Source organism: Muntiacus reevesi, chromosome 2, assembly GCF_963930625.1.
Source record: "Muntiacus reevesi chromosome 2, mMunRee1.1, whole genome shotgun sequence".
Taxonomy (NCBI): Eukaryota; Metazoa; Chordata; class Mammalia; order Artiodactyla; family Cervidae; genus Muntiacus; species Muntiacus reevesi.
Window position 1 is genome coordinate 213,861,695 of NC_089250.1, and position 14,796 is coordinate 213,876,490.

General features: G+C 57.5%; 2 protein-coding genes across 5 annotated transcripts; both read left to right on the forward strand.

Annotated features, from left to right (window-relative positions):
- The first annotated feature begins 7,635 nt into the window (after positions 1 to 7,635).
- On the forward strand, positions 7,636 to 13,960 carry ACHE (acetylcholinesterase (Yt blood group)). 4 transcript variants are annotated; one of them, XM_065924909.1, is made up of 6 exons: positions 7,642 to 7,697; positions 8,810 to 8,971; positions 9,317 to 10,406; positions 10,765 to 11,249; positions 12,047 to 12,216; positions 13,132 to 13,960. In XM_065924909.1, the coding sequence occupies exons 3-6, from the start codon at positions 9,342 to 9,344 to the stop codon at positions 13,251 to 13,253; spliced, it is 1,842 nt and encodes a 613-aa protein (XP_065780981.1). In that variant the 5' UTR covers positions 7,642 to 7,697; positions 8,810 to 8,971; positions 9,317 to 9,341; the 3' UTR covers positions 13,254 to 13,960. The 4 variants fall into 4 exon arrangements, with proteins under 4 accessions (XP_065780978.1, XP_065780981.1, XP_065780977.1 ...); XM_065924906.1 differs by lacking the exon at positions 8,810 to 8,971 and having other exon boundaries at positions 7,636 to 7,697; positions 9,320 to 10,406; XM_065924905.1 differs by lacking the exon at positions 7,642 to 7,697 and having other exon boundaries at positions 8,857 to 8,971; positions 9,320 to 10,406.
- A 34-nt stretch (positions 13,961 to 13,994) lies between these two features.
- Positions 13,995 to 14,751, forward strand: UFSP1 (UFM1 specific peptidase 1). The gene has a single exon (XM_065924911.1). It carries the CDS (start codon positions 14,135 to 14,137, stop codon positions 14,561 to 14,563), a length of 429 nt encoding a protein of 142 aa, XP_065780983.1. The 5' UTR covers positions 13,995 to 14,134; the 3' UTR covers positions 14,564 to 14,751.
- Positions 14,752 to 14,796: the final 45 nt, after the last annotated feature.

Here is a 14,796-nt window from a genome sequence, read left to right on the forward strand (position 1 = left end):
AGGGAACTATATTCAGTATCTTGTGATAGCCTATAATGAAAAGGAATGTGAAAATATATGTGTGTGTGTGTGTGCGTGTATATATAATTGAATCATTTTGCTGTACACCACAATCTAACATAACACTGTAAAACCACTATACTAAAAAAACTAAAAAAATTATAAGATAAAAAGATAATAAATAGAAACAAAGGAAGGGCGGGAAGGCAGAAGAAGAAAAGTATCAAGATATTGATCTCACTATTGCTCATAGTAGGGAATTAATTCCTAAAGAACAGAATTACAACTGTAAGTTACATATTCTATAACACTGCTGCTGCTGCTGCTAAGTCACTTCAGTTATGTCCGACTCTGTGCGACCCCATAGATGGCAGCCCACCAGGCTTCCCTGTCCCTGGGATTCTCCAGGCAAGAACACTGGAGTGGGTTGCCATTTCCTTCTCCAATGCATGAAAGTGAAAAGTGAAAGTGAAGTCGATCAGTTTCACTTTCTATAATACAAACCATTGTTAAATAACTTAATATTCCAAATTATCAGAAGAAACATACACAAAATAAACCAGAGTCCAAACAATAAAAGTGTTTTTAAGTTATTAAAAAATAGGGGAGAAAATGTAAGAAAAAAAAAAAAGCTGTCATATAAATAAAAGAAAATGAATTAAGTTCACCTATATTTCAAAAAGACTTTACCATTGGCACACAAAGAAAAACCCAACTCTGCTCTATATAAAAGATACATCTCAAAGTGATTCAAAAACTTTTCTGAATATTTTAATTTCATTGTAGTACAGTTGATTTACAGTGTTGTGTTAGTTTCAAGTGTAAAGCAAAGTGATTCAGTTACGTATAGATATATGCTCACTCTTTTTAAATTCTTTTCTTGATTCAGAAACTTGATGGCCAAAAGTTTCCTAGGCAAATGCAAATGAGAAAGTGAAGGTCATAATATTATTCTCATTTATTATAATCCTTTTATTCCTTACTTCCTTTCTACAATTTTTTTTTCCTTTGGAATAGCTGCCAGGGGATCCAAGGCTAAGAGTTTTGACAATCTGTGTGCCAGCAGTTAGAACACAATGTTTTGAAAACAGCAAAGATCCAGTGTGTGGATTCACAGACACAGTTGCAATACAAAGGAAAAGGGGAATCTAAGAACCAAAGAGCATCCTGGTTACAACTCTTACCTTAAAATTATAGTCAGAGGGGTTGCGGGCTCAGTCCCTGATGGGGGACTCGGATGCCACATGGCACATGGCGAAAAAACTCAGAACAAAGACCTCCCTCCAGCACTCTTTGTATCACAAGCTCTTCCAACTTCTGAAGACTACTCATCTGCCTGCTATTCCTGCAGTTTCATCCTTGTGAGAAGTCATATCAATGAAGCGTTTGAGATTGACTTCTTTCACTCAGCATAACGCCTCTGAGAGTCATCTAAGTTATTGGAATATCAATTTGGGACTGCCAGGTAGCGCTAGTGGTAAAGAATACACTAGCCAATGCAGGAGACGCAAGAGACACGGGTTCAATCCCTGGGTTGGGAAGATCCCCTGGAGTAGGACATGGCAACTCACTCCAGTCTTCTTGCCTGGGAAATTCCATGGACAGAGGACACTGGTGGGCTAACAGTCCATGGGGGTCACAAAAGAGTCAGACATGACTGACTGAGCACAACTTCCATTTTATCGCGGACTTATCCTGTGGTATGGCTATAGCACAGTTTATTCATTCATTCACTGCTGGATGAACATTTGGATCATTTCCAATGTGTGGCCTTTCTATGAGAACAGAACATTTCACTTTTCCAGTTCCAGCACTCTGGAGAGGGATCGATGGGTCATATGGTAAGTCACAGAAGAGGAGACTGGCTCCCAAGCACGCCAACTCCATCACAGGCCAGAGTTCCCATCGAAAACCCAGGGCCTCTTCTCACCAGCCAAAAGGAAGCAAAGGCTTAACCTCTCTGTGTGTCAGTTCCAGTTTCCTGTCTGTTACCTTGTAAGGATTACAGGGTGTATCCCTTTGGGATGTTGCGAGCAAGAATTAAATACGATGATGCTTTGCCAAGTGGTCAGGCCAGTGGCTAGCAAACAAGCTCCCAGTAAATGCTGGTGTGGAAGTAATGCTGAGTTTGGGCTACTCACCAACCCCACTCAGGTGTCCCCGATGTTATGGATGTTCAACTTGGGAGTCCAGCTGTCCAAAGGACCACACTGGCCATGTGGCTAATTCTGCAGTCAGTCCCAGCCAGGTCCTGCTGTCCTCTGCACCACTTCTGGGTCCAATGTTCAGTGTCCATGGACCACAGCCAGGTTCATTCAAGGAACCTCTGCTTTGGGCTGACTCTCACTAGCTGGCTGATACCTGCAGGGCAGCCAGGAGTGGCCGGGAACATTTACAGGAGCTCCCTGGGTGTCAGACATAGATGGTACCTCATTCAACCTCGCCAGCTGTTCCCAAGGAGTCAGCCAAGATGTGTTGCTAACATTTCAACCAAAGCCATCATCAGGGTTGGCTGGAGCCTGTTTGAAACCAGAACCTGAGAAGGCAACAGGTCAGTGCTACAGGATCCAACAGATGGGTGCTGAGTCACACTCCTAGATCCTGAGTTCCTTCAGGATTCTGACACAGAGCAGATAAATGATAGCCTGGGGCTAAATGCATTCACTGTGAATTAAATTACACATTTCACTTCTTTCAGAACCTGTATGTTTCAGGATAGAAATCAGTACCCGAGAAGCATACTGATGTTTATAATTAATCAATCTGGAGTGCAAGATATGTATCCCCCACTCCACCCTGCCCTCAGCTAGGAAAGGAGAGAGAATAAAGGATGTTTGATGAACTGCATGGAAAATACTATAAACTAGTTAAATATCAGGCTTCCCTGGTGGCTCAGCAGTAAAGAATCCACTTGCCAACGCAGGAGATGCAGGTTTGATCCCTGGGTCAGGCAGATCCCTTGGAGGAGGAAATGGCAACCCACTCCAGTACTCTCGCCTGGGAAATTCCATGGACAGAGGAGCCTGGCGGCCCACTGTCCATAGGGTGGCAAAGAGTCCAACACAACTTAGCAACTAAACAAGTTAAATAGTTAACAGAAATGTGAAAATAAAATTAGACTATCCAGAGACTGACTAAAAGTGTGAAATGCTCAAAACTACCAAAAGAGGGAAAAGGTGCAAACAGGATGGATGAATGAATCCAACGAGGAATCGTGAAATGATGTAACTTGCAGCAGGAATGAATTTTAGGCCAACCTTCAGATAGGGTCACAGGGCAGGGTGGAGAGAGGGGAGGAGGGTCTCTTTCTTGCATGGCTCAGGATCCCAACTTTGAGGGTCAACCACCCGACTTAATGCTGGTTGGGGAAGAGGTCACATCAGGTGCCCTCCAGCCTGAGGTGGGGGCAGTCCTAGGGGATATCCTTGGCCTGAACCCGCGGCACAGCCTCGCTCCAAGCACAAGCATGGGGATGATGGGAGGACCCGAGTGCAAGCTCAGCATCTGGAACCCCTTTGCCACCCTCATCCTCACCCCCAGCACACTCACCCGCCTTCTCCAGGATAAGGAGCACGTCACTGAGTCCCTCAGCTCACTGCTACCAGCAGCTGTGGCAGCAGCACCCCAGCCTCCGCCGGACCCTCGCCCAACACCCAAGAACTGGTACATATCCCTGGAGAAGCAGCCGGGTTTAGCAGAGGCCCCAAGTCACAGAAATTGCAGGGTGGGGATGTTCATGAAAGAAGTGGGATGGGCAGGATTCCCTGGAGGTCCAGTGGTTAGGACTCCCTGCTTTCACTGCCCTGGGCTCAGGGTTCAATCCCTGGTTAGGGATTTTATATCCTGTGTGTCCTGGGGTATGGCCCAAAAAAAGGGGGGGTGAAGACGGGGGTACAGGGTGGGGGACATCATCCCTGAGTTGAAACATTTTAGAAGTGTGTTTCAGTCTTGCACTGACAGAGGCGAAGGAGGCCATCGTGGGGTTTGGCAAACGTCAATATCCTTGGTATCTGCTCCCCCTTCTTCCTTAGTAGCAGAACAGCCAAATTTTAGATGAGTACACAGTCATCCAGAACAAAAACTACATCTCTGAACTTCCTGTATAGCCAGTTATGACCTTAGGATTAAGTTCTGGCCAGTGGGCTATAAACTGAAGTGCTGTGTCTGTGATTCCCAAGAAATGTCCTTAAAGGGAGGAATAATGCCCTTTTCTTCAGACCTTCCTCCTTCCTGCTGGCTGGGAATGTAGATGTGATGGCTGATGCTCCAGCAGTCATATTATACCATGTAGTGGAAGCTACATACTGAAGACAGGTAACAAAATTCTCTGTAAAGGAACCAGGCCCCTGGTATCGAGGACAGCCCGCCAACCCTGAATGGCCTGCTTCCGGATCCCTTTTATCTAAGCAATACATTTCCATCACATTTCATTCAAGCCATTATAGTGTGGTTTTCTGTCTCACATACCTGAACCAAATCCTAACCGATAAACAGAGGACATGAAAATCCTTTTTGTTGGCAGAGGTGGGGCAAGGACTATAATGGAAGTAGGGGTCCCCTGTGTTAGCAAATGCGGGAGACAGAGGTGCAAGGGAAGTAGAATTGGCATCACTGGTGGCAGGAGCCTGATTGATTCCTGAATAAACAGACATGGTAAAGGAAGAAATGGATCAAGACATCTCTGTAGCAGTGCTTATGCCCAAGATTGGGATCACAGAGGACACTGGGGAGCTGACCATGTTGGACTAGGGAGGGACAGATGTCATGGCTAGACAGGTGAGGTCCCCATGTTGACAAAGGTTGGGGAGAGGCTCAAGGTACAAAGAGGAATTGTTCCCAGAAGTTCTATCCAATTTAAAGAACAGGCTCAAGTCCTTGTCCATCCAGCTTGGTGGCCAGAGGACTCCCTGTTCTCATATCCGCTGACTGCTAACAGCACCTCCTACTGACCTACACAGCCTGTTGATTCCCGAGGAAGTCAGTCCGGCCCCACTGGGTGGTGTGGGGGGGTACCTCATCCAGCATTTGTCCTCCTGTGGGCCTCTCCTCAGGGACCTGTCCTGGTCGCTTGTTAAAAATGCCTACCTAATGACTCCACTTAATACCCAATGGATCAGCCCCCCTAAGTGGTCCTGTGATTCTGACATTCACTCAGGTCCAATCCACCTTTTGACAAGTTGGGAAACTGAAGCCCAGAGGAGTGGGGCCCCTGCAGGGACCTCCCCGGCAGTCAGCAGAACACTGAGTGAAAACCCAGTCCAGGGCTGGCTCCAATGCCCTGTGGATCTCCCAACACCTGCACCCCTTTATCCTGGCTCTCTCTGGTGGTCCGCTGCTAATTTTAAAATTCTCTGAGGTGAGGATACAACCTACATGGTCTCCTCCATCCTCACAATTCTAGGACAGACTGCAGGCTGAGGATGTCGGGGGTGGGGCCCTCGCACATCTCCCAGAGCAGGGGCCTCTTTCTGCAGCATCTACTGCTCAGGCACTGGGCCTGCGAGCCCCAGGATGCCACGAAGCCTTGCAGATTCCTCTGACTGGACATTCAACTTCCCTTGAGCGCATGGGGAAGCACAGTAGGGGCTCCAAGAACAGAACACTCTCCTCGGATCCCCCACCTACCCCCTTACCGGCCTGCCTGCCTGCCCTTCCTTCCATCTCCCTACTGCAGCTCTGGCCCTGCCCTCCCCACGCCTGGGGTAGGAGGAGAGAGTGATGACATAAAGGGGCAATCCCTTCCCGCCCCCGAATCTCATCTCGAGCATCTTCAGAGGCAACTTCCCCTTCCCTCTCCTACTGGCTGACCGTCCATATTCCACCCCCTCCCCCAAAAATTAAGTTCTGATTGGCTTCAGAAAGCTCCACAACCTGCCTTGGCCTTACCGGCCATGGATTACCCCACAGGTACTGCCCCCCAAGTGGGCAAGAGAAAGCAGTCAACTCTGAGAACACGCCCTTTGTCTTTTCACTTTCTAGGCTATCACTAGTTCACACCCCCAGGCTATAAGCTGTGCTTCACTCCCTTATCTCCGTGTTCCAGCCTAGGACCTCATGACTAGAGAAGTGACGCGCCCGCGTGGCACAGACGGTTCCGGAGCGGCACCCACACCACCCTCAAAGGCCTCCAGTTTCCGAGGCCGGAGCGGCTGCATTCCGCGCCACCTGGCGGCCGCCTCCCGCAAGCGGAACGTGGACCCAGCGCCCGTCCCGCGCTAGCAAGGGCCGGTGTTTGTTCCCGCGTGATGGGCGGGCAGATTGGGGGCCGCCCAGCTTGGAGAGCCGTGAACCAGCGGCCCCGGGCGGGGCACGGCTCTGGATTCCCGCGGTCCTCGCGAGACCCCGAGACCCGCGCCCTGCCCCGCCCCCCCCCCCGGCCCCTAGTGACGGCTGACGGCCACTTACGGCGCTGAGGAGAGCTCGGCGGCCAAGTGAGCGTGCGCGTCCGCGCGCGCGCCCACCCCACGCAGCGCCCCGCACCGCCGCGCGCGCGCGGACGCGCACGCTCACCCCAAAGCTCGCCCGCGCCGGCCTTTCTCCCACGCAGTGAGCGGGCTGCTGAGCCCGCGGTCCCAGGAGAGGAAGGGGCTTACGTGCGGCGCGCTCGCGTGAGCACACCGCTGCCCACTTTTTCCACCTCACCTCGGGCGCGGGGACGCCGCCGTGGCCGCACCGTCCCCATGGGTGACTCCCTGTAGGGCGGGACCTGGGTTGGGGGAGGGGGGCGGGTGGTCTGTGCAGCCCAGCCCCTCCGACCCGGCTAGGGGCGCTCGGGGCCAGGCCGCTCCCACCTGCTGGCTGCGGCGACCAATGAGAGCCTGGCCTGGTGATGTCATGCCCCGAGCGGACCCTCGTGACGAAAGTCCGAGGTCACCCGTCAGGGAACCGGCGCGAACCCACCCGCGGGGGTTCCGGAAGTTTCCACTGCGGCGGCGGCGTAATGCTGCCTCGCCCCGCAGCCTCTTCGCGTGCCACCACATTGGCCTTCCTTGTCGGGCGTCCCGGGGTCACCTCTCCCTCCCACGAGGGGTCTCCTCCCTCTTCGGGGGTCCACTTCCTATCCTGTTCTGCTCTCCTGTTCACAGCCTCATTCCCACAGGTGTCACGTTTCCTCCACTAGTGTCACCCGGCCCCCTGAGAGGGTCGTCAGCCAAGTTTTCGCGTGCTGGTCCTCCCACACCACCCCTGCGCTGTCGCGGCCAGGGATGCTCATTTATTTGGCCCCCAGCCCTGACTTCTCCAAGTGTGTCCGTCCATCCGTGAGTGTCGGTCACTGCGTTTGTCTCCGGCTGTCACTGCAGGAGGCCGTCCGCACGTGTCTGTCTCCGCGGGCTTCTTCTGTCCGTCTGCCTGTCCCTGTGGGTGTCTGCTCCGCCGCTGAGGCTCTTTCGGTCGTGTCTGTCAGCGCGTGTCTGTCGTCTGTCGTCGTCTGTCACTGGTGTCCGTCTGGGCCCCGGGGTCTCTGGGTCTGGGCTCGGAGGGAGGGAGAGGGAGGGGAGGTGGCAGCCGGGGGAGGCGGGGAGGGGCGGGGGCGGAGACAAGGGGCGGGGGCGGGCGGGGGCGCCGAGCGGCCCGGAGGGGGTGTGTGCGGGGGGCCGGAGGCGGCGGCTGTCAGAGTCGGCTCAGCCTGCGCCGGGGAACATCGGCCGCCTCCAGCTCCCGGCGTGGCCCGGCCCGGCCCGGCCCGGCCGCCTCAGGTGAGTCTCCCGCCCCACCCGGGACCCCCACCACCACCACTCCGGGCAGAGGTCCATCCCGCGGCCCGGGTACGGTGAGCTCCCCGAGGGACTCAGGCCCCCAAACGGGACGCCCCCCGCGCCCCGGGGCCTGCCCAGCGACGCCCCCCACCGCCCCACACTCATCCTTAACTCTTCCCTCGCCGCCGCTGCCGCATACTTACGGTTGCCCGCGCGGGAGACGGCAGCCCGCAGGGCCCGCCGCCGCCACTGCTCCCGTATTCCTGTGGGGACCCCCGACCGCCGCTGCCCCTGCTCTCTCCCAAATCCGGAGCCCCCCGGAAGATGCCCCCAGCTTGGGGGCGGAATCTGAGCTGCGCAGGTTCCTGGAGCGCGGCTGGGTCCTCCGGGATCCCGCGACCCCAGTGCCCCTGCGCAGCGCCAGCCGAAGCCCCCTCCCAGACGCAGGCGTCCCCCTCCCGCGGGGACTCCGTCTCTATTTTGGGGATAGGGGAGGCTTAGCGGAAGCCCCGAGTTATAATTAGCCCCACTCGGGTTTCCTAGTTAATCTCCATCACCACCACCCAGCTCAGGACGGCGAGGGCTGGGTGAGGGGTGACCGGCGGGAGAGGGGGGGAGTTCCGACCCGGGGAATTTTGATCCCTTGGCTGGAGATGCCGGAACCGCAGCAGCTGCTGCCCCAAAATAGCGCCCCTGCCCCTGCAGCCGGGGATCTCCGGAGCTTTGAGAATACAGGCGTCCCGGTTCGCCCTTCAGACCCCTCGGCAATGCCCGCGAGCCCCCAGACCCCCGCCCCAACTTCCCGGCTCCTGGACTCGGGGCGGGGAGCGCCGTCCTTTTCTCGGCCTCTACTGCCCCCCGCCGGCGGCAGCGTGCACCGCAGCATCGGATGGATGGAGGACTTGAGTCCCGAGGGCCAGGGCTGGCGAGCCTGTTGTCTGAAGCTAGGCGAGCGGGGTGCGCAGTAGACGGGCACCCGCCGATACCAGTGCGCTGTGTCAGACAGTGGATGAGGCGGGGCTGGGTGGGGCAGGGTATGGAGTAGGCAGTATTTGGGGTACCCCGGGGCCTGTGACTCCCACACCGTGAATGCCCAACCCATACCCCTCCAGGGCCCGGCCCTGGCCAACTGCAGGAGAGGCTGCGCCTTCACGCCACCTCAAGTTCCCCCATCGGGCGCCTCCCGTCAGTGAGGGCCCCGCCCCTGTCGGTGGCCTGCAGCCTGTAGTTGTGGTGCCTCCACTGGGTCCAAGGCGCTCCACTGGGGGAAGGAGGTGAGGGCAATGGGTTCTGCCTCGCAGGGGAGGGTATTGCTGGGCAGGTCTGTCTCCGTTCCCTGCATTTATCTGTCTGTCTGTGTGTGTGTGTGTGTGTGTGTGTGTGTGTGTGTGTGTGTGTGTGTGTGCACGCGCGCGTGTGCCCGATCTCTGTCCCCTCTAGCTTCTTCTGTGTCCTTGCCTCTGCCTGTCTTCCTCCCTCCCTCCATTCTCTCCTCCTCTCTGCCAAACTGCCCCACCTCCTCTGCAGCTCAGTGATAACCCCTGGGCAAGAGTGTTACCTAATCATCTCCTTCCTCCTGGCAGCCTCGAGCCTTCACCCTCTGCCTTTCTTTCTCCCAGCAGACGCCTGCCTGCCCTGGCAGCCATGAGGCCCCCGTGGTGTCCCCTGCACGCGCCCTCCCTGGCTTCCCCGCTCCTCCTCCTCCTCTTCCTCCTGGGAGGAGGAGCAGAGGCCGAGGGCCCAGAGGACCCAGAGCTGCTGGTGATGGTGCGTGGGGGCCGGCTGCGGGGCCTCCGCCTAATGGCCCCCAGGGGCCCTGTCTCTGCTTTTCTGGGCATCCCCTTCGCAGAGCCACCTGTGGGCCCCCGCCGCTTTCTGCCACCGGAGCCCAAGCGGCCCTGGCCAGGGGTGCTGAATGCCACAGCCTTCCAAAGCGTCTGCTACCAATATGTGGACACCTTGTACCCCGGCTTTGAGGGCACCGAGATGTGGAACCCCAACCGTGAGCTGAGCGAGGACTGCCTCTACCTCAACGTGTGGACACCATACCCCCGGCCTTCGTCCCCCACCCCTGTCCTCGTCTGGATCTATGGGGGTGGCTTCTACAGCGGGGCCTCCTCCCTGGACGTGTACGATGGCCGCTTCCTGACCCAGGCCGAGGGGACTGTGCTGGTGTCCATGAACTACCGGGTGGGCGCCTTTGGCTTCTTGGCCCTGCCAGGGAGCCGGGAGGCCCCAGGCAATGTGGGGCTCCTGGATCAGAGGCTGGCACTGCAGTGGGTGCAGGAGAATGTGGCAGCCTTCGGGGGGGACCCAACGTCTGTGACTCTGTTTGGGGAAAGTGCAGGTGCCGCCTCCGTGGGCATGCACCTGCTGTCCCCACCCAGCCGGGGCCTGTTCCACAGGGCCGTGCTGCAGAGCGGGGCACCCAATGGGCCCTGGGCCACAGTGGGCGTAGGAGAGGCCCGCCGCAGGGCCACACTGCTGGCCCGCCTCGTGGGCTGTCCCCCGGGCGGGGCTGGTGGCAATGACACAGAGCTGGTGGCCTGCCTGCGAATGCGGCCAGCTCAGGATCTGGTGGACCATGAGTGGCACGTGCTCCCTCAGGAAAGCGTCTTCCGCTTCTCCTTCGTGCCTGTGGTGGACGGAGACTTCCTCAGTGACACACCCGAGGCCCTCATCAATGCTGGAGACTTCCATGGCCTGCAGGTGACTAGTGGCTAGAGTGGGTGGAGCTGGTTCATCTAGGTCTGTTCTCCCACCCACCCCTCCCCTTGGGGACCCAGGCATGAGGGTGGCTCCAGACCCACTCCCAAAGGCCCAGGCTTCTGGGCCCCATGGCCCCCTCCTGTTCCCCGAGGGCTCCATCCCAGGGTGGTCAGAGGGTCAGAGAGGAAAGGAAATGTGGGTATATTTTCTCTTTCTCTCTTTCCCTTCCCCAACCTCTCTCTTCCTCCCTGGTTCCGGGTCTATAACTTCCATCTCTCTGGCTTTTTGTCCATCTGTTTCTGTCTGCCTGTCTGTCTGTGCTTCCCCTCCCCCGCATCCCTCCATCCTGTCCCCCCAGGTGCTGGTGGGTGTGGTGAAGGATGAGGGCTCCTATTTTCTGGTTTATGGGGCCCCAGGCTTCAGCAAAGACAACGAGTCTCTCATCAGCCGGGCCCAGTTCCTGGCCGGGGTGCGGGTCGGGGTCCCCCAGGCAAGTGACCTGGCTGCCGAGGCTGTGGTCCTGCATTACACAGACTGGCTGCACCCTGAGGACCCAGCACGCCTGAGGGAGGCCTTGAGTGATGTGGTGGGTGACCACAACGTCGTGTGCCCCGTGGCCCAGCTGGCTGGGCGACTGGCCGCTCAGGGCGCTCGCGTCTATGCCTACATCTTTGAACACCGTGCATCCACGCTCTCCTGGCCCCTCTGGATGGGGGTGCCCCATGGCTACGAGATTGAGTTCATCTTCGGGCTCCCCCTGGAACCCTCGCTCAACTACACCATCGAGGAGAGAACCTTTGCCCAGCGACTGATGAGATACTGGGCCAACTTCGCCCGCACAGGGTCAGCGGTGCTGAGGGAAGGAGGGCCTCCAGGAGCCAGGGATAAACAGAGAGAGGGGGGGAGATAAGCAGGCACATAAACAAAGGGCCAGAGAGAGAGTGCAAGTTCACAAAGGAGACACAGAGGGAGAGAGAGAATGATGGAGGAGACCCCAAGAGAAGGGGAGGAGGAAGGCAAGGTCCTGATGACCCAAGGAGAGAGCAGAGGGATAAAGGAATCACTGTAGCAGATTGGAGCATGGACTGTAGAACTGGATCAGCTGGACCGGTGATGATTTTATTAGCTGTCTGAAGAAGGGGACCATAAATATCCCCATCACCTGGGTGTCCGCAGAAGTAATGATGTTCCTAGAGCTATGACTGGGCCTGGTTATAAAGAAAGGGCTCAGTAAATCAGAGCAATTTTTTAAATGGGAGAAACAAAGATGGAGCAGAAATAATTGAGAGTAAAGAAGAGAAACAATGGGGAGTTCCCTGATGGTCCAGTGGTTAAAACTTCCGGCTTCCACAGCAGAGGGTGTGGAACTACTGCATGCAGAGTGCAGCCAAAAAAAAAAAAAAAAACCAAAGAACAAGAATAGGAACAACAGAAAGAGGGAGGGCAGGAGGAAGGGAAAGACCCCAGAGGACAGAGGATGCTGGAAAAGAGAAAGGATTAACGAGGTGGTGGGAGGGAGGGGATGGGATCTCCCTGGAGCCTAAGAGGGCAGGGCAGGGGTCAGGAAGCAGGCTGCCCCCTCCTACTCCCCATCTCCATTACCCAGGCCTAGGGGCTGAGCCTCCCCTTTCCTTCCGCAGAGACCCCAATGACCCCCGGGACCACAAAGCCCCACAGTGGCCACCGTACACGGCGGGAGCGCAGCAGTACGTGAGCCTGAATCTGCGGCCGCTAGAGGTGCGGCGAGGGCTGCGGGCCCAGGCCTGCGCTTTCTGGAATCGCTTCCTGCCCAAACTGCTCAGCGCCACCGGTACGCCGGGGCCTGCGGGCAGGGGCTGGGTGGAATGGGGGAGCAGGGGGCGTAAAGGGGCATGGAGAAAGAGAGAGAGGGGACTGGGAGCCGGCCGGGTGTAACCCCTCTCTTCTCCCCCCAGCCTCCGAGGCCCCCTGCACCTGCTCAGGCCCCGCCCACGGGGAGACGGCCCCGAGGCCCATGCCCGGCCTCCCCCTGCCCCTCCTTCTCCTCCTCTTTCTCCTCCTCTCCCGGCTCCTGCGGCTGTGACCACGGCCTCTCCCCTCTCCGGCCTCAGGGCCCCCCACCCCCTCCTCTAAAGAGTGGTCGGATCGTGGGGAAGGGCCTCATTCAGGGATCTTCGACCCAGCGCCCCCTCTCTCCTCAAACCGAGAAACTGAAACTAGACAGGGAAGGGCGGGAGGAGGGGCGGGGGGTGGGTACACCTACGACCCATCTCAGGGACCCACACACCTTCATTGTTTAAATGGAAATGAAAAAGTCAATTTTCTTTTTTTTTTTTTTATAAAATTATTCTCTGGAGCCTGAGCTCAGTGTTGGGGGTGAGGGAGGCCCTGGGGCTAGATAGCACCCCCTAGTGGAGCTATAAACGCCAACCATTTCTGTCTCTTCTCTTTTCCCCACCAACCCACGGACCTCCTCCTCTGATCCCTTCGGTCCTCCTGTCTTCCGGTCATCTTCCTCTCCCTCCTCCTCCCCGCCATCCGTCTCTGGCTCCGCCTCTACCCTCACCCGCCCTCTGGTCTTGTCTTTCGCATATTCTCCTGATCCTCTTTCCACCACCCCACGTGGTCGCCTGCATTCTCCGTGTCTTCTCTGAACTCTCGCTACCCCCTCTCCAACCCCCGCATGTCCGTTCCCGTTCTTCCCCATGTCCTCCCCCCACCCACTTGCCGGGCACTCTGGCCGCAGACACGCTGGACGAGGCGGAGCGCCAGTGGAAGGCCGAGTTCCATCGCTGGAGCTCCTACATGGTGCACTGGAAGAACCAGTTTGACCATTACAGCAAGCAGGATCGCTGCTCAGACCTGTGACCCAGGCGGGACCCCCACATCCCCTGCCCTGCCCGCTCCGCCTGGCCCCTCAGCTGTATATACTATTTATTTACGGGCTGGGATATTACACGGAGAATCCCTAGACCCTGCCCACCCACCCCCGACTTTCCCCTGGGGCTCCCGGCCCTCTGCATGCCTCGGGCCAAGCCTCCTCCCCCGCGGTGCCTTCGCCCTCTGGGCTGCCAATAAACTGTTAACAGCCACGGGAGTGTGCGCGACTGGGGAGCCGGGGTCCGGGCAGAATGCTCCAACCTTTGGGGCGGAGTGAATAAAGGGGTCGGTGCTAAACTCAGACTGGGGAGAGGATGCTGGGCGCAGCGTACTGTCTTCCCCGCCGCAGCCGGTAGGGCCCGCCCGCGAGTAGGAGCTCACGCCTGCGCAGTGAAGCCGGCGGTGCCGGCGCGGCGGTGCATTGTGGGAGACCCGAGGACTCGCTTGGTCGTCACCGCCGCGATCGCGCCATGCGCTGCTACCAGGTGCCAAACGAGCGATCCCGGGGCCCTTGCGCCCGTGTTGCCTGCGGTCAGCCCTAGACTTGGGGCGGAGAAGGAGCGCTGGAACCTGGAGTTCGCGCCGCGCTGCCTGGAGGAAGCATCTGCCTGGCCCAACAACCGCCGTTCCCGCCCGCCGCCCTGGAGCTGCTGAAGGACGTCCACCTGGGCCTGGCCCTGCCCAGCCACGGCCCTACCCGCCTGGCCCTCCTCTCGGGCCACTACCTCTACTACCACTACGGCTGCGACGGAGTGGACGACCGCGGCTGGGGATGTGGCTACCGCACTCTGCAGACGCTGTTCTCATGGCCAGAGGGCCGGCCCGTGAGCGTACCCGAACTGGGTGCAGTGCAGGCGGCCCTGGAGGACATGGGCGACAAGCCCCCCGGGTTCCGGGGCTCTCAGAGCTGGATTGGCTGTGTAGAAGCCAGCCTCTGCCTGGACCACTTTGGGGGGCCCCAAGGGCGGCTGTATCACGTTCCCCGTGGAGCAGGGCTTCAGGGGGAACTGGAGAGGCTGTATTCCCACTTTGCGGGGGGCGGGGGGCCTGTAATGGTTGGTGGGGATGCAGATGCCCAGTCCAAGGCCTTGCTGGGAGTATGCCTGGACCCAGGAACCGAAGCCTATGTCCTGGTGTTGGACCCTCACTGCTGGGGTGCTCCGAAGAACCCCAGTGAACTACAGGCTGCTGGTTGGGTGGGCTGGCAAGAGGTAAGCACAGCCTTTGACCCCCACTCCTTCTACAACCTGTGCATGACCAGCTGTAACTCCAAAGAGCAGAACCGCGCCCTGGACTGAGGCTAAGTTCCCAGCACTGAGCAACCTCTAGCCCTGTACACATTCATCCACCCTCATCTCAAACGCAGAGGCTGCTTAATGTCAAACCCCCCAGTAAGTCCCCGCAAAGCCTGGGACCTTTGTTGTCAATAAAGTGGCAAGACCCAGCTAACCATGGCCCTAGCTATTTGGGGGGAGAATTCGGGGAGGTCTATATTGTACTATATATATATATATATATATATATACTGCCT

Excerpts from the sequence above, each read along its gene's own strand:
- ACHE (XM_065924906.1), top strand. The coding sequence starts at position 9,342 with ATGAGGCCCCCGTGGTGTCCCCTGCACGCGCCCTCCCTGGCTTCCCCG. Across the intron at positions 10,407-10,764 it reads GAGACTTCCATGGCCTGCAG|GTGCTGGTGGGTGTGGTGAA; the intron begins GTGACTAGTGGC and ends CTGTCCCCCCAG. Across the intron at positions 11,250-12,046 it reads GCCAACTTCGCCCGCACAGG|AGACCCCAATGACCCCCGGG; the intron begins GTCAGCGGTGCT and ends TTCCTTCCGCAG.
- UFSP1 (XM_065924911.1), top strand. The coding sequence starts at position 14,135 with ATGGGCGACAAGCCCCCCGGGTTCCGGGGCTCTCAGAGCTGGATTGGC.